Source organism: Aotus nancymaae, unplaced genomic scaffold (assembly GCF_030222135.1).
Source record: "Aotus nancymaae isolate 86718 unplaced genomic scaffold, 86718_ANA_hifiasm-v0.15.2.pri h1tg000028l, whole genome shotgun sequence".
Taxonomy (NCBI): Eukaryota; Metazoa; Chordata; class Mammalia; order Primates; family Aotidae; genus Aotus; species Aotus nancymaae.
Genome location: NW_026988441.1, coordinates 4,829,207 through 4,852,881, shown reverse-complemented (window position 1 = coordinate 4,852,881; position 23,675 = coordinate 4,829,207). Strand labels below are relative to the sequence as shown.

At 55.6% G+C, this 23,675-nt stretch overlaps 2 protein-coding genes across 5 annotated transcripts in view; one reads left to right on the top strand and one right to left on the bottom strand.

The window, feature by feature from the left end:
• The first annotated feature begins 1,467 nt into the window (after positions 1-1,467).
• CUNH19orf81 (chromosome unknown C19orf81 homolog) lies at positions 1,468-11,532 on the top strand. Of its 2 annotated transcripts, XM_012461471.3 has the most exons (5): positions 1,468-1,534; positions 8,239-8,311; positions 8,415-8,535; positions 10,112-10,251; positions 11,173-11,532. In XM_012461471.3, the coding sequence occupies exons 1-5, from the start codon at positions 1,468-1,470 to the stop codon at positions 11,366-11,368; spliced, it is 597 nt and encodes a 198-aa protein (XP_012316894.1). In that variant the 3' UTR covers positions 11,369-11,532. The 2 variants fall into 2 exon arrangements, 1 of the variants encoding a protein (XP_012316894.1); XR_001108827.2 differs by lacking the exons at positions 1,468-1,534; positions 8,239-8,311; positions 8,415-8,535; positions 10,112-10,251 and adding an exon at positions 10,709-10,776 and having other exon boundaries at positions 11,173-11,262.
• Positions 11,481-23,675, bottom strand: part of SHANK1 (SH3 and multiple ankyrin repeat domains 1) — a 58,820-nt gene continuing 46,625 nt past the window's right edge. For 2 of the 3 annotated variants that reach the window (XM_064380994.1, XM_064380996.1), the window contains 3 exons: positions 22,839-22,935; positions 17,626-20,728; positions 14,000-14,879 (listed from right to left, as the gene is read on the bottom strand). In XM_064380994.1, coding sequence (XP_064237064.1) covers positions 14,162-14,879; positions 17,626-20,728; positions 22,839-22,935 — 3,918 coding nt within the window. In that variant the 3' untranslated portion in view covers positions 14,000-14,161. Of the gene's footprint in view, positions 14,880-17,625; positions 20,729-22,838; positions 22,936-23,675 lie in introns of all 3 variants that reach the window. The other variant, XM_064380995.1, reaches the window with a different exon arrangement.

Here is a 23,675-nt window from a genome sequence, read left to right as displayed (position 1 = left end):
AGACAATCCAGAGACCATCTGGATGTGGAGAGAGAGGGAGAGAAACAGACACAAGTAACAGAGACAGAGACTGCGAGGACAGACAAAATGAATGAGGGAAGATCCAGCTTCCTCTTCCATAGTTCCTGCTGAGAGCTCTGCAGACCCAGGGAAAGGGATGCTGGACAGGCACCTACATGGCTAGACCCCTTCTCTCTAGCACAAGAGGCTCAGGAGCCCCCAGACCCAGGAGCCCAGGCCCCCATCCTCTCCTCCCTTAAACCCAGGAGTCCAGATCCCAGGCTCTCCCCCATCAGACCCAAGTGTCCAGAACTCCGGCCCCTTCTCCCTCATACCCAGGAGTTCAGACCCCAGTGCCCTCCTCCTTCAGACCCAGGCGTCTGGGCCCCCAGCGCCCTCCTCCTTCAGAACCAGGAATCTAGACATCCAGCGTCCTCCTTCAGAACCAGGAGTCTAGACATCCAGCGTCCTCCTCCTTCAGAACCAGGAGTCTAGGCCCCAGCACCCTCCTCCCTCAGCCCCAAGTGTACAGGCCCCAGCCCCGCTCCCTCAGACTCAGGTGTCCAGACCCCAGGCCCTCCTCCCTCAGCCCCAGGTGAGCAGGCCCCAGGCCCTCCTCCCTCAGACCCAGAAGTCCAGGTCCCAGCCCCTCCTTCCTCAGACCCAGGATTTTAGGCCCCCAGTGCCTCCTCCCTCAGACCCAAGAGTCCAGGCCCCCACCCCTCCCCCTCCCTCTGGGGGCACCATGGCAACCAGGCCCTCTGCCCACCATCCCCTCCCCCCAGAGAACCCAGTTTCTGTTGGAATCTCACCTGTTTCTAACCAGTTCCTGCCTGGGGCAGGGAGGAGCGAGGGCAAGTGGGAACAGAAAAAGGATGACAGAGGGGAAGGGAGCTCATGGGGCAGTGGAGGCAGCTAGGAGAGGAGAGCGATGGGGCAAGGGGACTGGGGAGATGGACAGAGAGAGTGTGATGGGGTTAGGGAGGGGCAGAAAATGATGAAGACAAGGAGGGACAGGGGCCTGGGGAGATGCCAGGGAAACTGATAGAAGAGATTGAAGAGATGCAGCCCAGGAGAGAAGGAGGAAGGACGAAGGCAGAGAAATCAAGCAAAAGAGTGGTGGAGACGTGGGGACACAAGGGAGGAGGCAGGGGGGCAGAGAGACGGGGAGAGAACGAAGGGAGGTGGAGAGAGAGGGGTGCAGAAAGGGACTCTAGGAGACCGGGAGAGATAGAAGGGACAACAGGGAAATGGGCAAGAAGGGATTGGGGTGCACAGGGAGTCTCTGAGGTCAGGGGAACCCAGATCTCCTCGTGGTCTCAGTCTTCCAGTTCCTCTGTAATTCTACCCTGGGGCTTCGAAGAGGAGGTGGAGGAGGCAGCAGTGGGGAGAAGGAGCTGGGGTGGGTGGCCCAGTCAGAGCCTCTCCTGCCATCTTCCTGAGACGTCCCTCACCCACCTTCCCAGGATGCAGCCAGGAGTGCAGCCTGTGTGCTCCCCCACCATGGGCGACCCCACCACACACAGGGAGGCAGGTACTGAGCAGAGTCGTCGGGGAAGGGGTGGACTTCCTCTATCCAGGCAATGCGTGGTAGCCCTGGCTCACAGTGTGGCCTTAAGCGAGTCACTGGCACTCCAAAGTGAAAGCCACCCCTAACATTCACCAGATTCCTGGAGAGCCGCCCCCTTGGACCTCAAACTACATTTCCCATGAGCTTCTGCAGTTCCTTGGCCAATGCCCTGGACTCAGAACTACATTTCCCATGACCCTCTGGGGCCTAAGCAACACCTCTGAGGCCATTCTTCTCCTAGGTACCCACACTGTCTTGTCTTCAGCCCTGAGCTCAGGATCTTCCCCCAGAGCTGCTCCCCACCGCCAACCCAGTCACTGGTGCCATCCTTCAACCTCCCACAATTCCCTCCCACAGCCCGTCAGGCCGCATCTTCCTGCCCTCTGATTCTCCCTTCTGTATCCCTTCCTCTCTGTCCCCGCGACCCTGTCCCGGGTCTCATCCTCTTCCATATGGACCCTGTCCTCACCTCCTCCCCAGTCCCCAGTCTCTATCCTCCTGCCTATCCCTCCATGGCTCCAGAAAGGTCTCTCTGACTTCCAGCAGTGACCCTGGCTGTCCTTTGCTCATAACACTTCCTAGCTTCCTGTCACCTCCAGGACAGAGTCCCAAAGCTCCAGCCTGGCTTTTGAGGCCCTCTGTGGTCGACTCCTGTTGACTACTTCAGGCTCCTAGGTCAGCACTTCCTGCTAGCACTCTGTGCGGTAGCACAGCTCATGCATTTACACTCATTCAACATTTATGGAGTAATATCTCAGTGAGGATGCATTTGACTGCAGGTAATAGAAAAACAAATCAAGGCTGGGCATGGCGGCTCAGGCCTGTAATCTCAGCACTTTGGAGGCCAAGGTGGGCGGATCACCTGAGGTTGGGAGTTTGAAACCAGCCTGGCCAACATGGTGAAACCCCATCTCTACTAAAAATACAAAAATTAGCCAGGCATGGTGGTGGGCGCCTGTCATCCCAGCTACTGGGGGGGCTGAGGCAGGAGAATCGCTTGAACTCAGGAGGTGGAGGCTGCAGCAAGCCAAGATTGTGCCATTGCACTCCAGCCCAGGTAACGGAAGCAAACTCTATCTGAAAAAAACAAAACAAAACTCACTGTAACCTTGAACTCCTGGGCTCAAGTGATTGATTCTCCCACCTCAGCCTTCAAGGTAGAACAAGTGTCCTAGTGGCGAAACAGATGTTGATTCTCTGCCTTCAGGTCTCTTTTAGTGCTTTTGAAGGCATCTTTCTTTTGGAGACCCCATCTGCACCGTCTGTAGCCTAGGCCGAGGCACCCATGTGACATGTAACATATATGTAGCCCCAGAAAAGTTCAGTGGAGTTGAGTCGACCAGTTGACTGTTTTGTAGATCACCGTTTGTTCATTTCGATTTTGCTGTTTTCTTTGCAGCATTGTGGAGCCAATAACTTTTTTTTAGTTGATCAGGTTGCAAACTTCAGCATACGCCATTAGAAAGCCCCTGGGCCGCAAGCATTTTGCCTGTAGTGCCTAATGGATGAAACAGCCTAGCTTGTTCTCATGCTGGGAGAGGAAACATGAAACACGCTGTCTCACAGATCATTCGTAGCCTCCAATGGCAATAAGTGCTCTTCAGTCCTGAGGCTCAAGAGAATTCTGGGTACTTCTTGCAGGTGACATGTTCTCTTTTGCTCAAAAACCTTGGCGCACGCTAGACCCTTCATTGAAACATCCTTCTCTCTGTCACTTCTTTATTTGGTGAATGCCTTCTTATTCTTTAGGTCTTGCTGTGGACAATACCTCCTCTAGGGAGCCTTCCCTGATTGCCCCCAGACTGGGCTTTCCCTCCACCTTGTAACACTTTCGTTGAAACACACATTACCCTTTACCTAAGAGTTCTGAAAGGGCAGGGGTGTGTCTCATTCATCTCTTGATCCCCAGCATACTCCAAGGCATAGAGGGGCCCTCAGAGATGCCTGTTAAGGAAAATTTAACCAGCTACTCGGGAGGCTGAGACAGGAAGATCCCGTGAGCCCAGGAGTTCATGGCTGCAGTGAGCCATGATTGCACCACGGCACTCCAGCCTGGGCAACAGAGTGAGACTCTATCACCAAAGTCGGGGGGAAGCTTGAAATTGCTGCATTTACCCAATTACTCAATAAGTACTTACTTTTGAATTTATGCTTTTGTTAATTCAATTACACGTATACATGTAAATGAATATATTAAGATCACTGTAACTAGAAATAGTTCTTATTTCTAATGTCATATTTCATGAGAAACTATTAACATTTTTTCACATGCATCTTTGATGTTGCTAGAGCTACCTTTTGATTCATTTAATTCTTTTCAAAGGCATACAATTTTTAAAAATTAATTTATTTTTTTGAGACAGGGACTCACTTTGCAACCCAGGCTGGAGTGCAGTGGCACCATCATAGCTCACTGCAGCCTCGAAATCCTGGGCTCCAGTGATCCTCCTGCCTCAGCCTCCCAAAGTGCCAGGATTATAGGTGTGAACCACCATGCCCGGCCAATAGTTATTTTTGAATATCATCTCATACCTAGTACATATTTAAATTTCCCTAATTATTTCAAAATTTTATTTTTTATAGTTGTTTTGTTTAAATTAGGGCCCCCCAAAATGTGCACACATTTCAGGCTTCATTCAGTAAATACTAAGGACCCATTATAAGCCTGGCACTTTGCTAGATGCTGGGGGCAAAAAGACAAGCCTCTGCCCTCGCATTCCTCAGAAGACGTAGGGAAGACAGTGGAATTAGGGAATCATAGAAATAAACATAAAATTGCAACCACTATGAGAATAAACATATTGTGCTATGAGAAATGCCATCAGTGGACACTCAGGGAGACTTGATTAGTCAAATGAGGGAGAAGAGCGTTCCACACAGAGTCACAGCATTAGCCAAGATCCTGCAGCAGGAGGGGTCAGAGAGAATCCAAGTCGCAGAAAAACAGCATTTCTGGAATGCAGCAGGTGAAAAGGACGACGGCACTTGATCAGGCTTAGGACATCAGCAGGGTCTGATCATGTCTGGTCTTATGGTCACTGGAAGGACTTTAGACTTTACTCATCCCAAAGACAATGAAAAGTCCCGGGAGGGTTTTGAGAAAGGGGCCATAGGGTCAGATCTACATTTCAAAATTCTACCTTGCTGGGGTAACTGGAGAGGGAGAGGAGTTAGGAGACTAGATGAGAGTGGAGTGAGAGGAAGACGCCTGAGGAGATTGAGAACACACACTCTGGATCTAGATGCTTACATTTTTATCCTTAGTCTGTCATTTTGTGCTGTGTGACTTTGGGCAAGTCACTTAACCTCTCTGTGCTTCTGTTTCATCATGTGTTAAACAACAGTACCTCAGAAGGTTGTGAGGATGCAATGGAAAGTTTATTATTCTTTTTGTTTTCTTCTTTTTTTTGAGACAGAGTCTCACTCTGTTGCCCAGGCTGGAGTGCAATGGCGCGATCTTGGCTCACTGCAACTTTCACCTCCAGGGTTCAAGCAATTCTCCTGCCTCAGCCTCCTGAGTAGCTGGTATTACAGGCACCTGCCACCACACCCAGCTAATTATTGTATTTTTAGTAGAGACAGGGTTGCACCATGTTGGCCAGGATGGTCTCAATCTCCTGACCTCGTGATCTACCTGCCTCAGCCTCCCAAAGTGCTGGGATTACAGGCATGAGCCACCGTGCCCGGCCGGAAAGTATTTTATTCTATTCTATTTTATTTTATTTTGGCAGCAGAGTCTTGCTTTGCCACTGGAGTACAGTGGCATGATCCCTGCGCCCTGCAACCTCTGCTTCCTGGGTTCAAATGATTCTCCTGCCTCAGCCACCAGAGTAGCTGGGACTACAGGTGTGCACTACCACGCCAGCCTAATTTTCTGTATTTTTAGTAGAGACGGGATCTTACCTTATTGGCCAGGCTGGTCTCGAACTCCTGAGCTCAGGCAATCTGCCCACATCGGCCTCCCAAAGCACTGGGATTACAGGTGTGAATCATGCGCCCTGGCACAATGAAAAGTATTTTAAAAAGTGTTTGGCATATAAAAGGGACAATAAGCACATAGTATATTGTTAAGTGGACAGACTTGAGGAGGGGACAGCTGCATTTGAGGGATGGAGGGAGGCCAGTATGGTTGGAAGGAAATAATGAGGTAAGGTGCGTCCGGAAGTGGATCCTGTTAAAATGTAGATTTGAATCTAGTAGGTCTGGGGGTGGCCCCGGAGTCAGTGTCCACCAGTCAGGACTTCATCCTGAGGGTGAGCGGGGGCCTCTGATGGCTTGCAGAGCATGGGGTGCTGAGGTGAAAAGCTCATCCCAGCCGCCCTGGGGAAACAGGTGGGAGGCAGAGGGCAGGGAACAGAGAGATGGGACAGGCTAAGCTGTGTTGATATCCTGAAGTCAAAGACCACCGGCCGCATCTGTGGCAGTGGTGTGCTAGACACAGCCTGTGCTGGCTCAAAGGAGGCAAACGTCGCGTTTTGAAACTGTTGGTAGCATGAAATTGGCCATAGTGTGAGCACTGACACCATGACAACTGGCAAATGTGGCACATGTGTGAGAGACAGTGTGCAAGAGAGCCTTGTGAAAATACACCATCACACCACTGACTATAGTTAAACCAAGCTGAATGTGTCGTATTATTGTAATGAGGGAGACTACACACACACACACGGGTTGTCTCAGTAGAAGGGTGTTAGCAAGGCTTATTGCAAGAGCCGGGCTGTGTAAGGTGAGTTTGGGGAGGGTTCGTGTGAGTGGGGCTTTGCTCTAGATGGGAAGTTGACAGATAGCCCGGGCAAGCCTGTGACTGGGAATCTTCATCTTATTGGGAGCCAGGAGGGGTAGATGGAGCTAATGCCAGGGTTAATGAAAAAGCAGCCGGCAGCTCTGAGCTGGGAGGGGAGATTTTGGTCATTTTCGTGGTTTGGACAATGTTCATGTTTGTTGTGTTGAGACATGATTCAGGAGTGGTCCTGTTTTTGTCTCAGTCCATTGCAGTCAGAGTGGCCTTGCTTGATGTTGGTGTTACGGGAACTGTCTTATGTGTGGCAGGAGAGCATCAGGGCCTGGCTGGCAGGGTCTGCTTCCCTCTCTTTCCACAGCTGTAACAAAGATACCCCAAAACACAACAGCATAAAGACAGAAATGTATTTCTTTTCTTTTCTTTTCTCTTTTCCTCCTTTCTTCTCTCTGTCTTTTCTTTCTCTCTCTCTCTTTTTTTTTTTTTTTGAGACAGAGTCTCACTCTGTCACCCAGGCTGCAGTGCAGTGGCACGATCTTGGCTCACTGCAACCTCCACCTCCCAGGTTCAAGCAATTCTTCTACCTCAGCCTCCTGAGTAGCTGGTATTACATACACACACCACCATGCCTGGCTAATTTTTGTATTTTTAGTAGAGATGGGATTTTACCATATTGGCCAGGCTGGTCTCAAACTCCTGGCCTCGTGATCTGCCTGCCTCAGCCTCCCAAAGTGCTGGGATTACAGGCATGAGCCACCATGCCCTGCTCTTTCTCTCCTTCTCTTTCTTTCTCTCTCCTTCCTCCCTCCCTCCTTCCTTTCTCCCTTTCTCCCTTTCTCCCCCTCTCCCTCTCTCTCTCTCTCATCACCCAGGCCGAAGTACAGTAGTACAATCATGTCTCACTGCAACCTCTAACTTGTGGCTTCAAGCGATCCTCTCACCCTAGCCTCCTCAGTAGCTGGGCACACACAACATGCCCAGATAACTAAAACTTTTTTTTTTTTTTTTTTTTTTTTGGTAAAGATAGAGTCTTTCTATATTGCCTGCCTCAGCTGGTCAAGAACCAGAAGTGCATTTCTCTATTGTGTAATGGAAGGCAGGGTTGGTGGGATATCTTGGCTTTGTGAGAAGATTTAGAGATGGGAGTTCCTCCCATACTGTTGCTCCCCATATCCAAACATGGCTGAAGCTGGGTTATTGCTAATCCACATTCTAGTCCAAGAGAAAGGGCAAAGAGTCCCAGAAAAGCAGTAATCTTTTAAGCAAATGACTCCAGATTTACACCTCTCACTCCAGCTAACACTTTATTGGTGAGCTCTTGGTCATATGGCCACACCTAGCTGCAAGGGAGTCTGGGACTGTTGACTTCAGCTGGGAAGCCATGTGCTGCGTAAAACTCTAGGATTGTAGGGGAAAGGGAAAATGGAGTACATGGAACAATTAGCACTTGGCCATAAGAGAGAGACCAGTTAGCTGATGGTGGGGTGGTCAAAAAGGGCCCATATTTGAGAACTATTATCAATCAAGTTCCAATCAGGAGACTGATTCTGAGAGTGCTGGAAAAACTGAAAACTGGATTCAAGTGGTTACGCAAGCTGCCACAGTGAAGAAGTAAGGCTGGGGTGACTAGAAGAGGAGGCAAAAAGGAGCACGTTCCTCCTGCTTCCTCCTGCCCTGCAGGCTCCCTCGGGCGCCCCCTTTAGGCAGAGCCTAATAGGAACCCAGCTGGTAAAGCAGAAATGTGGTTAGTAGTCTCAGCCTAGGCATCGTAGAGCCAGTGTCGTGGGGTGGAGCTGACAGACAGTAGCTCAATAACTGGCATACCAGCTATTCTGGGTGTGGCATGGGCAAGCAATTGGTGATGCCTATTTAAGCAGAATCATGGCTGAGGAGGGCTCAGGGCAGCTGACACTGGGTTCTCCGTTCTCAGGAGCCCTGCTTATGGACCTGGAGACCCCAGAGGAGACGCAAGCTCGGAGCCTGGGCAGGCCCATCAAACCCTCGTGAGTTGTCCCTGACCCCCGTGACCTCTGCCCTCTGCTCCCCCAGATGTGATGGCAATCACCCCTGACGTCAGAGGTCCCTGCCTACTTGCTCTCTCCCTAGGAGGCAGTACCTGCGGCGGGTCATTGCTGAGTACGAGGCACTGGACCGAGAGCTCCCGTGCATCCGGAAGTTCTCCACACAACCAGCTGCCCAGCCCCTCTGCCTCTGCATGGAGACCTTGGTGAGTGGCCCGAGGCCCTTATTTTCTGCAGTTTGGGTGGGGTGGTGGGAAAGGCACAGCTGAGAAGCAGTGTGGCCAGAGTTTAAATGCAGGCTTTGTGGCTGATCAGCAGTGGGCTTGGCACCAGGACAGTTTGCTGAAAATTGGTTGTGAATTTGTCAAAGGGTCAGTCATGACAGGTACTGCTCATGTCAGAGGGGAGACCAAGGGGCAGAGAAAGGGGAGATGGAGGGGGGCAGGGAGGGAGGACAAGAGGAGTCCCACTAGTCCATCTACTATGAAATTCTGCGAAGTTTACAAATACTCAAGAAAAAGCCCATGTGTGTTGGGTACGGTGGCTCATGCCTGTAAGCCCAACACTTTGGGAGGCCAAGATGGGTGGATCACCTGAGGTTAGGAGTTTGAGACTGGTCTGGCCAACATGGTGAAAATCTATCTCTACTAAAAATACAAACATTAGCTGGGTGTGGTGGCAGGCACCTGTAAGCCCAGCTATTCGGGAGGCTGAGGCAGGAGAATCACTTGAACCCAGGAGGTGGAGGTTGTAGTGAGCTGAACCGAGATCATGTCACTGCACTCCAGCCTGGGGGACAGGGTGAGACTGTGTCTCAAAAAGAAAAAAAAAAAAAAGAAAGAAAAAAGAAAAAGCCCATGTTTTTGGCAGTTCAGCAAACTAGTCATCCCTGCCTTCAATCAGAAGAGGTATATATTAGGGTCCCAGGCACGCAGTAATTGAATGAGAAGAGTTGATGTCAGTGAGTACTTAGTGTGTGCCAGGCAAAGGCCTCTAAGGTACTCTCTCAGCTAATCTGTGTGACTCTCCACCCCACATACAGGGATTGCTGTCCTCGTTCTAGGGATCAATCTCCACCCCATCACTCCACTTCGTTGTGGCTTTGAGCAAGGGACCCTCCAGCCTCCCCTCTCAGCCCACTCAAGGAATGCTGTTCTAGAAGTGACATCATTTTTCAGTGAAATCATGGAAATTTTCATTTCATTTTAGTTCCTCGGCAATTTTATGTGCTATGAAAACTGTAATCACCCTTGACATGATAATCACGTGCTGCAAATGTGTTTAGTGACCAGTACATGTTTTTGAATGTTAATAGATTGACAAGACATCAAAACCACCTATGACCCTTATCTTTTGACAACTGAATATTCTTAAAATATAAAAGGTAGGGTGTGCAACTTAAATCCTGGCAGAAATCTTCAAGAACTTCCCGTCGCATCCACTGTAGATTGCTGGGAAAGTTTTTGGTAGATTGGTAAAGTTGGCTAAGTTGGTGAATCACTCAACCAACTGTTCATTGACTTTTGGGCAAATCGGTTTGGTGAGAATTGATTTTTTTGGAGAATGACCTAGAGGGACAGTAGATGCTTTCCCATCTGAGAGAAAATCTGTTGCCTCCTTTGACAATAGCGACAGTACCCTGGGATCAAGTGCGATCTTTGCCCCTCAAATGCCACCTGGAACTCTGTGGCAGGTTCTGCAGCTGCAGTCTATGGTGGTTACTTCTGAACCCAAAATGAACTAGGAGGTCACGGGCTGAGGTTCTCTCTTCTACACTCGCAGCCCGAGGAAGATTTTACCCACCTGGAGGTGCTGCAAGCGCTGGAGGCCGAGTTACCGGGGGCCATGGAGAGCGGGCGCGTGCATAGCATCCGCTTTGAGAACATGAATGTCATCTGTGGGACTGCCGGCCGCCGGAACCGGTGAGCAAACCGCGGGAACCGGGCCTAGAGCGAGCGGGAGGGGCGGGGTCAAGAGTGAGCGCGACGAAGGGGCGAGGCCCGGAGCGACTAGATAAGAACGTGGTTGGTGTAAGGGCGCTGAGGGGCGGGGCCAGAAGCCGCCAGATAAGAGCGTGATTGGTGTAAGGGCGTTGGGGGGCGGGGCGACAGTGAAGCGAAAGCGTGACGGGGCGGGGCCAGGAGCGACTAGATAAGAGCGTGGTTGGTGTAAAGGCGCTGAGGGGCGGGACCCGGAGCCACTAGCTAAGAGCGTGGTTGGTGTAAGGGCGTTGTGAGGTGGGGCGACAGTGGAGTGAAAGCATGAGGGGGCGGGGCCAGGAGCCACTAGATAAGAGCAAGATTGGTGCAGAGCCCCCTGAGGGGCGGGGCCTAGAGTGAGCGCGGTTGGAGGTAGGGACCGGTGAGATCAGAGAGAAGGCGGGATCTGTAGTGAGTGGGGATCCGACTTTGAGTGACCTAGTAGTGACCCGGATGGGCACGCCCGAGGTGTGGAGTCTGAGCCTGGAAAGGAAGCTGTGAGGGGGCGGAGGGGATTGCGCACATAGTAGGAGTAGCGGCCGGGGTGACAGGGTGGGGACAGGCCTAGGGTGCCTAGGACAGTGTAGAGCCTGCAGCCACCAGGTGAGGGTCGGACCTTGGAACGGTTTGAGATGGAGCCTCGACAGACAGTGATTAGGGTGCAGAACCAGGCTAAGTGAGGGTAAGGAGCCTAGAGCGACCCAGGCAAGAGAGCAGGGCTGGAGGGGAGTTTAGGGACGGAGCGACGGTCTGCTGGACCGGAGCTGGTAAACGACTCCAGGGACCAGGCAGGGACTCTTCGACGATGAAAGCCGGGGCTGAGACGACCTGCCTGTTCCTTTTCCGTTCCCACCCTACTTGCAGGTGGCTCATCGCAGTCACGGACTTCCAGACGCGCTCGCGCCTACTGCGCTCCGGGCTGAGTCCTCGCGGGCTCGCGCACCAGCTCGTGCGCCACGACGACCTCCTGTTGGGTGACTACCGCCTGCACCTGCGCCGTTCCCTCGCCCGGCAGCGCATGCTCGAGGCCCTGGGTGCGGAGCCGGACGAGGACTCGTGACGCCTGGGGCGGTCCCGGCTGCGCATGCGCACCGCCCCGCGGGCAGGCACCACCCACCTGGAGCCCGGGAGGACAGGGGATGTTGCCTTCCCAGGAAGGAGGCGGGGCCGGCTCGAGGGGGTGGATACTGTGAGTTTAATTATAAAGAATGACCTGGTACAAAAGTCATTTCTCTCTGCAAAATCTTGTTCGGGAGTCGGGGGAGGGAAGTGATGGGGGGTAGGAATGAACCCCCATGTTATAATTCCGCCTCCCTAATCTTCATCCAGTTCCTTTACGTGGACGCCTAGGTCCCAATCCCTTGAGGGATGAACTGAGGCCCGCGAAAGGGAAGACCTGGGCACTGGGACTTTCAACGCGTGCGGAGCCCTGTCTCAGCAAGAATCAGACGTCCTCATCCGCCCCCCTCCTCTTCCCCTCCCGCCCCCATTGGAAGACAATTCTCGGGCTTTTATTTCAGGTTTTTTTCTGGATTTTTTTTGTGTTCTAGGGATTTTTTTTTTTTTTTTTCTGTTTTTTGTATTTTTTTTTGTTATTGTTCCGCTTTTTGCTTTGTCTCTCCATTCCACCCCGCGCTGTCCCCGCATTCGGTCCCTCCCCACTCCCCACCCTGACCTCTCCTCCCCCCCCCACCCCCTACGCCCTCCCCAACCCCGCGGCACCCATCCGGAATGAACAAGCCCTTGATAGACGGGCGCCGCGCAGGCCCCCTGCGGACTGGGGGCATCCGACAAGGGGGGAGGGGGCGGGTAGGGGTCCAGCGCGGCCTCTGCCCCTCTCCTCACCACCCCTCCCCCCTCCCACGACCCTCCCACGAGGTTCCCCGCAGATCCCTGACATGGTGAGGGGAGGGGGCTGCAAGCCCCCTCCCCTCATGGACGGAGCGCCCCCCCCCTCGGGGGTAGGGGCAGCAGAGGGGAAATGGGTTTGGGGAAGGAGGGGGAGCTCCCTTCTTTGGCAGCTGAACATGGGGGGGGGACCTGAGGGCAATGCCCTTCCCCCTTTACCCACAGCAGGGGAGGGGGCCTCCGAGGGGGAGGGGTGGCTTAAAATTTCCAAGCCCCGGGAATAAGGGGAGAGAGGAAGCGTGCGGGACGGAACAGCCATGCTTGAGGGAGAGGGAGCTTCTTGGAGAGGACAGGTTAGGAAAGGGGAATCTTCGTGCAAAAGGGATGAACAGATGGCCCAGGAAGGACAGGAAGACTGAGAAAAGAGAGGGGGGGGGCTGGAGGCAGGGAGAGGCTGGAGTGTGGAAGCATGGTGAGCAGGAAGCGAGTGTGCATAGGGTCTTCTCTCACCAGGAAGAGAAAGCGCTTAAGGAGGTAAGAGAATCAGAGTGAGAATGGCCGAAAGAGCTGCTCATCAACAGGAAAAAAAAAAAAAAGGGTGTCAGGAAAAGAAATGACAGTTACAGCCCAAGAGCGCGTGGAATGAGATGAGTGTGCAAAAGGAAAGACGTGGCAGAGCTCATCCAGGTAGAAAAGACACGAAGGGCTGTGCAGCAACGCCATGGTGTGCAAGAACATGATGAAGGGGGAGAAAGAAGGCTTCCGGAGACCATTAGTGCTGGAGGGGGCGCGTGTGCCGAAGCAAGTGTGCAAGAGGGTTCACAAAAGAATCAAAAATGCAGAGGGGCAAAGATTTCAAACAGGAGGGGCAAGGGAGTGGGAGCCTGGCAAAGAAGAGAATGAGCATTTGTGAGAGAAACACAGTTCCTAGGAGGCAAGTGTGCAAAAGGTGTGGCCAAAAGTGACGGTGCAAGAGGAGCGAGGGGAAAGAGGGGTTGGGGGACTAGGTGACGGGGAGGGGCGGTGGGAGAGGAAGAATCTGGGGGTTTAAGAATAAGAAGGGAAAGTGCTTCAACGTAAGAAAATGGAGGTAAGAGTGTGTGGGAGGGGCATAAGATAGCAAGTGTGCAAGGGTCGAGCAAAGGGCAGGGCACTCCAGAGAATGACTGATGTGCATGGAGTCTGTGAGTGGGGGAGGGAAAATGTGTCCCAAGTGTGTCTGCAACAAGGGTCCAGAGCGAGCGGGGGGGAGGGGGTCTGGAGATGTGAAATGGAGTGTGTAAAGGAGGGCCCCGGGAGGGAAGTGTGTAAGCAGCGAGAATCAGCAGGAGGCGTGGAGCGTGAGAAAGGAAATGCAGCGTGTGTGAGGAGAAAAGAGTGTGTTTGAGCGGGCCTCGCCAGCCGGAAGCAAAGGCAGAATGTGCAAGACAGCGAGAGGGCAAATTTGTGCAAAATTGCAGCCCAGGGAGGGGAGAGGCAGGGAGAGGTGAGTAGGCGTGCAACGAAGCGTGCAAGAGGCTGAGGCGGGCAGCTGTGTGTGCTGGGGAGAGGGGAAGGGGGGACGAGCTGAGGGGCCTGGAGAGGGTGGGAAGGGTTGTTAGAGGGGCGGCAGGTGATGGAATCTGAGGGCACCCCCTTCCCCTGCGGCCTGGGGGATGGTCCCCATCCAATCAGGCTCAGGGCTGACCCTCTATGGCTCTGTCTGTCCCCTCCCCCCAGAATCGGCCCTTCCCTCCTTCTCAATCCCCCTCTGTAGTTTCTCCTATCCCCCCTCCGCTCCCCGCTTCACACACACACAGTCTGGTGTCAGCTGCCCCCCTCCAGTGAGGTGCAAATGTCCAGCCTGGATTGGGCCACCTGGTGACCTCTGGCCTTGGGAGAAGAGGGCAGGGCGCAGTTTCAACAGAGTCCCTGGCCCGGGGAGAGAATGACAGTCAGGGGTCAGAGGTCAAGAGGCCAGCAGGCTCAAGAGTTTGTGGACGGGCTGGTCCGTCCAGGCCAGCCATCACCTCTCCAGGAAGAATTTGAGAGCCCGGTCGATGTTCATGCGGTGCCCCACCCTGGTCACACCAAGATCGACATAGTCCTCCTTGGTCAAGGCGGGCAGGTGGGAGCCATCGATCTCGTGGTCCAGGAACTGGGCTCGGTGCTCCGCCAAGCCCAGCCACTCCAGCCAATCGGCCACATCGAACTTGGTCCAGAACCCCAGAGGTTTAGCGCCAAATGGCTTGTCCGGGGGCAGCGAGAGCAGGCGGGTCGGTGAGAGGGAGCGCGAGGCCCCTGACAAGGCTCCCCCAAGCCCCCCGGACATCCCCGGGTGTGGTGGCACAAATACTGGGGCGAAGGGATCAGCGGAGCCTCCTGCCCCTCCAGTTGGGGAGCCACGGATGTCAAAGAGGCCTGGGTAGAGGGGTCCGGAAGGCAGGATGGGCAGGGACGAGGGCCTGGGCGCAGGGCTGACCTTGTGCTCCGAGGCGGGCAGCAGCGAGGGGCTGGGGGCCCGGCGGAGCAGAGGGGGCCGCATCTCGAACTCCACGCCCTGGAGGTGGCGGGTGGACGTGGAGGAGGCGGAGGCCGAGGGTGAGGTGGCCCCTGGGGCTGCAGCGGCTGTCGGGGAGACCCCTGTTCCGGTGGGGAGCGGCGGCAGAGGTGGTTTAGGCCAGTTCTGAAACAGGCTGCTGACTGGCTTGGAAAGGAGCGAGGACTGGGAGTCGTCGGAGAGTCTGGAATGTTACAAGGGGGTGGGCAGGGGGCAGGGAGGACAGGGATTTAGGGGTCAAGGGCAGGGGTGAGAAAGAGGCAGAGGTCAAGATATAGGGAGAGAGGAGCAGAGACATAGGGTAGGGGGAGAGATGGAGGAGAGAGACGGGAAGAAACGGAGGGAGCAAAGGGTAAGACGGCCGTCGAGGAAAGAAATGAAGGGAGAGAAAGATGACAGGACAGGGAGAGGGCGACAGTCAAGAGAGATGAAAGAAAAAGAGACATTAAGTGATAATAATAATAATCGTCACCCCTTACTGATGCTCACGTGTGCCAGGCATTGTTCTAAGTGCTTTACATGATTGCATCTCAATTTAAGCCCCATGACAACCCTGATGCAGGTTACTATTATTATCAGCACAGAGAGGTTAAGTAACTTGCCTAAGGACACACAGGAAGTGGCAGAGCCCGGTTATATGGCACCAAAGTCTGAGCTCTTCACCACTACTCTATACTGCCTTTCAGGTTATGGCCAGTCATAGCAGAGTGAAAGACGGGGAGACAGTGAGAGAGAGACAAAAAAGGGTGAGCATCCAGGGGAGAGAGATGGAAGGGGACAGGGGACACAGAGAGAGAGATGAAGAGAGGGAGATGAAAGAGAGAAGAAACAAGGGGAGAAAAAGGTTCCCCTCATCCCTTTCGTTCCCTCCAGCACTGTCCCACCTCAGGCCCTTAGAACTGGCCGCTCCCCTTGCCTGGCTCACTCCTGCCCCAGGCAGCCCTGGGATTCGCTCCCTCCCCACTTGCATTATTCTGCGCATCTTGCCTGTTAGTGAGAGACCTTCTCCAATGATCCCATTGTGGGATGGTTACAATTATTTTGTTTTACTGCTCAGCCCCCGCTCCTACGCCCCTAGACTACGAGCCCTTCGGGTCGCACAGTCGTTGCCTGTCCTGTCTCCTCACCCGGAAGGGCACCCTGCACACAGCAGGTCATGAATCAATCACTGATGCAATTGTTGACTGACTTAAGCATCCTTCCCATTGCTGCTGCAAGCAGTGGGGGTCGGGGTGGGGGGTGGGGGAAGAAAACAATCCTCTCCTCTACTCAGAATACTTAAGAATAGTCAATGAATTGCACTTAGATCTTAAAGGCCTAATAAACACACATTTGTTTATTTTTATACAACCTAGGAGCATTGATTCAAGTTGCTCTGATAATAGACACTCACGTTTTTTCTTTCTTTCTCTCTTTGATTTTCTTTATGACAGGGTCTCACTTTGTTGCCCAGGATGGAGTGCCTTGGTGTGATATCAGCTCATTGCAGCCTCAACCTACCAGACTCAAGTGATCTGCCCACCTGAGCCTCCTGAGTAGCTGGGACTACAGATGCATGCCACCGTGCCCAGTCTCCTTTTTCTTTTCTTTATTTTTTTACAGCCTGAGAGCATAGATTCAAGTTGCCCCAAATATATACTCCCTGAACCCATATTCGAATGTCAGACACATTAGGATAACAGATCTTCAAACAGAATACGAGTGAACTCTGCAGATGGACAACAAGATTTAAGAACTGCTCCCAACCCTCTGTGTATCTGAATCAGAAATATAACTCTACTTTCTCTAGGACTAGAAGGTCTTGAATCGGCTCGAATTCTGTGGCGAGGTAGCTAACTGGTTGCTCCGGGAATTCGGCATCATCCCATACTTTCCCATGTAGAAGTTGCTGGGCTCTTGTTAGAGGCCCCTCTCTTCCCCCATCTCATGTTACAACAATGGCCCACATTAAATCCTCTCAGAAACTCTTTGAGGCTGGCACTAGGCCATCCCCCTTCTACAGGGAGGTAGAATTTGCCTTAGCATTCATTTGCCTAAGATCACTCAGGTAGAAAGTGCGAGGTTGGGCCTGGAAGCCAAGAAGGTGGGCTCTAGAGCCACACCTGTAACTGTATCGAGTTTTGGACCACACAGGCTTCAGGGGACTCACAGATTTCAGGGACTGTCAGAAAGAAGTTTCCTCACCAAAGAAACAAACATAAGCAAGGTCTCACTCCAGTCTCCTTTGTTAATAACTTTTTGCTCATTATGGGATATGGGTTGTGATGGTGATGGGGAGAGGCAACAGAAGCTACTGAGATAAATGGAAGTTTAAAGGCTGGACTCAGTCGCTTACATCTGTAATCGCAATACTTTGGGAGGTCAAAAAAGGAGGATCGCTTGAGCCCAGGAGTTTGAAAGTAGCCTGGGCAACATAGCTGGTCTCTACAAAAAATTTAAGAAAAATTGGCCATGACCAGGCGCAGTGGCTCATGCCTCTAATCCCAGCACTTTGGGAGATCAAGACGGGGTGAATTACTTGAGGTCAGGAGTTCAAGACCAGCCTGGCCAACATGGCAAAACCCTGCCTTTACTAAAAATATGAAAATTTGCTGGGTGTGGTGGTGGGCATCTTAATCCCAGCTACTCAGGAGGCTGGGGCTTTGGAACCATTTGCACCTGGGAGGTGGAGGTTGTAGTGAGAGGAGATTGCACCACTGCACTCCAGCCTGGGCAACAGAGCAAGACTCTGTCTTCCCGCCCCTCCCCCCCCAAAAAAAGAGAGAAAAAGTATCTGAAAGTGCGCTTCTATGAGAGCAACCAGCCTGGCTTCTGTTTCCTTTCTGCCACCCTGAGACCCTAAAGGGACACAACCATGGGGAAGGCGGACTCTGGTACCCATGAAATCAAGCCCTGTGGCCTCCCTTATTGGCCACCATCCCCCTGCTTACCTCTGCCGCTGCAGGGAGGAAGTCCTCTCGGGGACATAGCTGGCTCCCCCGTGGTGACTGTCTGTGCTTCCCCCGCTGCCTCCTCGGGCCCAGGGCAGAGCGCCGCCGGCAGCTGAGGAGCCCCCAAACTGCTGAAGCTTGGAGCTGAGTTCACTGATGATGCTGGCTTTAACTGTGGCCAACGCTGAGGCCTGAGGCTGGGCCAGGGGCCCGGGCAGAGGTGGTGGCGGTGGGCCCGGGCCCTCCTCCCAGGGCAGCAGCTTCCGAGGCAGAGAGGAGGCCGTGGGCAAGGGCACCGGTGGGACTTCTGGCTCTACAGCCACCGGACCCCCCGCCACGCCCGCCGCGGAGGGTCCTGAACAAGCGCGCAGGGCCAGCAGCCCATCGGTTCCAGCCCCTGTCACCGAGACGGTGGGGCTAGTGGGGGTGACAGGGTCTCGGAGTCCCCCACTGGGGCCAGGCCGCAGGCCTCCAGCAGCTCCTAGCGCCCGGCCCCGGAGCTTAGAGGGAGTCATGAGCTGAGGAGGGTATGGCGGGCCGGGAGGACCGCTGCCCCCGAAGGCCTGGCCGTCCAGGTAGGCCACGTAGGTGTCCAAAAGCTCCGGCCCACTGGCCACACCGGCCCCACCCCCGCCCCCACCCCCGGCGCTGCCACCACCTTCGGCAGACAGGCTGCTCAGCGTGGAGGCGCTGCTGATGGTCTCCAGCGGGTGGTCACTGCTGCTCCGACTGTCCACCTCCTCGATGCCAGAATCCGTGCCAGGCGGAGGGTCTGGGCCAGGTTGTGGGGCAGCGGGAGCCGGTGCTGCTGGGGCAGGCGGGCCTGGCGGAGGGGGGTCCCCAGGAGCGGCGGGGGCCCCCTGGGTCAGGGTGGCCACCTCGCTGTCATAGGATGTCAGGCTGGATGCGGTGGAGTCCAGGGTGGGAGGGGCTGCGGCGACAGCCGGGGGTGGCACGGGAGGTAACGGGGTGGCCGGGGCAGGTGGGTCGGGTAGCGGGTGCGGAGGCCCAGGGGTGAGGGGCGACTCCGGCTTTTCGAAGCTGTTGGAGAATTCCAAGGGCGGAGGCAGCGGTTCCACGAAGAGGAATTCGCCGTCTTCCACATCCACCGAGGGGGCGGGCGGCGGCAGGACCAGCAGGGGCAGCCCGTTCTCTTCGCTAGCCCTCGGGGAGGTCGGGGAGGGAGGCACGGACCGGCGTGGGCTGGGCGGCGGGACCCCCGGCCCGTCCTCCGAGGGAGGCCCCCTTCCGCTCGCCGCAGGGGCCCGGGGCTGGCAGTTTTCAAGGAACCGCACGTGCAGCGGCAGCCGCTCGGGCTCTTCGGGGGCTCCGGACCTCCAGGCCTTGCTCACTCCGGGATGCGGGGCCGGGGGCTCCGTTCCCAGCTGCAGCAGGAGGGGCCCCACCCCCGGGGCTGTGGGCGGCAGGCGATGTAGCAGGGAGCGCCGGGCGGCGGGCGGGCTGGCGGGAAGGGACTTCTCCTGGCTGCCCAGGCCGGCCCTGTACCCCAGCTCCCTGCGCGCGGGGTCCGGCGGGGAGGCCCCCCAGAGACGCAGCACTGGCTCATGGTGGGCGTGGGGAGAGTGGTGGTGCGGGGTGGGCGGCGGGACCTCGTAGCGGGGCGACGGGGGCCTGGGAGGGGGCTGGGGGGCCCCGCCGCCCTCCGAGGACTCCTTCAGCGCTCGCTCGCGGGCGGCCAGGGCCAGCCCCAGCGGGGAGGCGGGATCCAGGGCCTTGCCGGTCAGCGGGTGCACCAGGGGTCGCGGGGGCAGGAAGCTGGTGAAGGCGCTGCTGCCCCCGCCACCCCCGTAGGCTCGGCTCCCGGCCCCGTAGCCGCCGTAGCCCGCACCGCTGCCGGCGCCCGCAGACTCCAGCCGGAGGTAGGGCTCGGCGGAGAACATGCCCTCGTCGATGGATTTGGAGTGGCGCAGCCGTGGGCCCGGGGTGCCCCCTGCACCCAGCCCGCCGTCGCCGCCGTCCTCGTCCCCCGCGTCGGTGGAGAGGAACAGCGTGGAGCGCCGGCGCGCCTCGTTCTGCCAGCCCCCCTCCCTCCGGGCCGCCCCCACCAGGGCGGCTCCGAACTGGCTGGTGAAGTCCAGCGTAGCCGGGCCGCTGGGCGAGGCGGGGGTGGGCACGGGCGAGGGGGACGGGGGCACGGGCGACATGGCCGGGGCGGGGCTGGGCGAGGAGCCGCCGCCGCCGCCGCCGCCTCCCGCGGGCTCGGGCTGGGTGGGGGGCTCTGCCTCGGTGCTGCTGCCCTGGCTGCTGCGGCCGCTGCTACTGGTGGATGGGGCCTTGATGATGATGGTGGGGATGGGGATGGAGTTCTTCTCCGAGGGCGCGGCCACCGCGGGCGGCGGCTGCGGGGAGGCCGGGGACGTGGGCGACGGCGCGGGCGGGAGGCCGCCGCCCTTCTGGGGCTCGCCTTCCACCTTGGTCTGCTTAACCAGCGGGCCCTTGCGGCCGCGGCCCGAGCGGGCGGGCACGTACATGGCCGCGCTGGCCGCCCGCGGGGGCAGCTGGAAGTAGCGCAGAGCCGGGCCCTGGGAGGAGCCGCCGCCCCCGCCCGCGCTGCCGTGGTGCGACGGGGACGGGGCCCCGGGGGTCGGGCTGGGCCCGCCGCCCCTCCAGCCTCGCAGGCTGGGCTGGGGCCCCAGCGCCAGGCGGGGTGGAGGGTCGTCGGGAGAGCCGCCTGTCTCCATCTCGGGAGGATGAGGGGGGTGGGCGTGGTGGTGGTGGGGCTGCGGCGGCGGGGCGTGGTGGTGGTGGTGGTGGGGCGGGTGGTGGTGGGCGGGGGGCAGGGGCCCGCCGTGGTACAGGCTTTTCTCGCGGCTTCCCACGCGGGTGTCGGGAGGGGAGGGCCCGTCAAAGGATGCTGGGGAGGAGGCGGGAAGGATGCCACTAGAGCCGGGGTTGAAGGGCCCTCCCCGGGGGGAGGGGGTGAGGCGGCCTGAGGAGGAGGGGACTGGAGGTGTGCTATAGGGGGGCTCCGGTGGGGACGTGGTGGGTGGCGGGGGAATGTCCTCCGAACCAGGCACAGACAGGCTGCGGCTGAATTTCATGGCTGGGGGTGCTAGGTAAGGTCTGTCATCTTCTGCTGCCCCTGGGGAGATAGAGAGGATCAAGGAAGGGGCCAGGAGGGAGGGAGGGTCTCCCTGCTCCACCATCCCATAGAACCGCAACGGTAATACTAAGAAAAAGAATGGCAGCCAGTATATGCTAAAAACTTCACGTGGACTCGCCCGGCGCTTCCCCAGCTGGGGTAAACCCAAATCTGCATCATACAGAGGTACAGGTTGTGCACTGCACAACCGGAAACCACAAGGTCCTCAAGGTCAGGAAACTGAAATTCAGCGGAGCTTCCTCCCCACGCCAGGAGGGGGCGCCGTTTCTTTAAAAAATTCCGTTCAAAAGCTCAGTGAATAAACCACTGAGTGGTTTGAGCTGGGAAGGGATAGTCTCGTGTTTATGCATAGATACGTGTTTCTTTATACATATATGCAGGAAAGAAATGCAACCAGTACACTGAAGCTGTGATTCTACAGAGAGAACCACTTAGGATGAGGCTAAAGTTTAAAAGGGAGCAGATCTCTAGGGAAAAAAAAATCAGGTAAACGATGAAAGTAGGTAGACCCCACAGCTGCAAGACTCACACTGATGGACTTTGAAATCGAGGAGCTGGGGAAAAGCTGGATGTAATCAAGGAAAAACAACTCCAGGAGCCGTGGAGGAGTTTAAGTCTTTGCTTATTTCACTGCCAGGACTCTGACTTCGACCCTCTTCTCGCCTTTGACTACTCTACTCCCTCACAACCTGTGACCAGCTTCATTCACTGCCTCTCTGCTGTTGACACCCACGTTTATCCTGCGGCCCCATCCTCCACCCTGAGCTCCGGGCTTCTATATCCAAATACCCACACCCAGCTGGCTGTCTCATGGGCATCTCAGACTCCCAAGGCTCCAGCCCAAGATCCCGATCTCCTCCCCAACAGACTCCTCCCAGCCCACGGTCTCCCCCAACCACGGCAGCAAACAGCAGCTCTGTCCTTTCAGGCTGTCAGACTGAAAACCTTGCAGTCACCCTTCGTGGCTTTCTCCCTCATATCACTCACATCCAATCCACCAGCAAATTCTGTTGTTTCAAAATGTATCCGGAATCCAATCCATCTCACCCCTCCAGAATCACCACCCTGGGTCAGCCACTATCATTTCCTATCTGGATAGCAGTAACTGTCACCTCCTCTCTGGTCCCTGGGCTTCCCAGCTTGCCCCCTTCATTCTAGTCCCTTCACAGCAGCCAGAGAGATTCTGCTAAAACCGAAATCAGCTCACGTCCTTCCTCTGCTCAGAGCCCTGCCATGCCCCCACCTCACTAAGAGCAAAGGTTCAAGTCCTCACCGTGACTCCCCAGACCCTGAAGGATCAGGGCCCTGTCCCCCCTCTGCCCTCATGTCCAGTGCTCCCTCGGCGCCCGCTACACTGGCCTCCTCCCTGTTCTGTACGTGCACCAGACTCAGACCGACCTCAGGGCCTTTGCAGAGGCAGTTCGTTCTGCCTGGAATGCCTTACTCCCAGAGAGCCTCATGACCCCCTACTTCATCTCTAGGTTTTAGGTCAAACCTGCGCCGCCCCCCACCCCCCACCCCAGCACTCCTGATCTCTCTTACCTTACTCTACTATTTTTTTCTCTTTTTTCCCCCATAGCACGTACCACTGCTAATGTACTATATAATTTTCTTGCTTATCATCCTTATAATCCATTATCTGTCTTCCCCTGCTAGAAAGCAAGCCCCGGAGGGCAGGAACCTTTAGTCTGTTTTATTCACTGACACATCCCCATTCTAGAATGATTCCTGGCCTGTGAGAGGCACTCGGTAAACACTTGCAAAATGAATGAATGGATGGAATTGTGTGTAAGAGAAAGAATCAGAAAGCTGGAGCGGGGGCTTTAGCTCACTACATTCCCATCCTCTAGATGCAGAGCTGGAGGCCCACAGAGTGAAGCCACCTGGCCCAGTTCACACAGCTGGGCAGGAGAGGAGCCAGGATTTTGGGCCAAGTTCACCCATCTCCAAAGCCTGAACTTCTGACCCAATTTGATGAAACTATGGTCTCTCTGGAAGCAGAGAACATTCCCAAGTCTGCTCGTTTTTCCTAAATTGTCGCCCTTCTGGCATCCCCCAGCCCACACATCCCCTCTTCTGGGTGGCATACCGATAGATTTTTGCCGGAGCATCAGCCCAGGTCCTGGAGGCAGGAAAGAAGGACGCTCATAACTTGGCTGGGAACGGTGGTGGGGATCGAAGCTTGACTTTGGGGCGGCAGTCAGAGGGGGAGACAGAGAAAAGATAGCAGAGAAAGATCAGTCAGTGCAGAAAGGCTCGTGGCTTCCCCTTACAGCTGCCTCCTATTTCTTCCCTAAGCTGCTGTGGGAAGGGAGAGCAGTGTGAAGAAGATGGTGGAAGGTGGCCAGATGCGGTGGGTCACACCTGTAATCCCAGCACTTTGTGAGGCTGAGGCGGGAGGATCACCTGAGGTCGAGAGTTCGAGACCAGCCTGGCCAACATGGCGAAACCTTGTCTCTACTAAAAATACAAAAATCAGCCTGGCGTAGTGGCGGCGCTTGTAATACTAGTTACTTGGGAGGCTCAGGTTCCGGAATCGTTTGAACCTGGGAGGTGGAGGCTGCAGTGACCCAAGATTGCACCACTGCACTTCAGCGTGGGCAACACAGCGAGACTCCGGCTCAAAACAACAACAAAAAAGAAGGTGAAAGGAGATTCTGGGGAAAAGAAAAGCCTTGCATCTGGGCAGGAGGGAGAAAGAAAGGAGAAGAAAGCAGACTTTCCGTCCACTCTCGCTCTGCTTCCTTCCTCCAGCCACTGCCCATGTCCAGGTCCCCACCAGTGCTCTCCAGGATGGCGGCAGCAGCCTACTGCCTCGTCTCCCAGCTGCCATTCTTGATCTCCAACCCTGTGCCCATCTGTTTCCCACAAAAGAGTCGGAGGCATCTTTCAAAAAGCATGCAATTGCCCCTGCTTGAAATCCCAT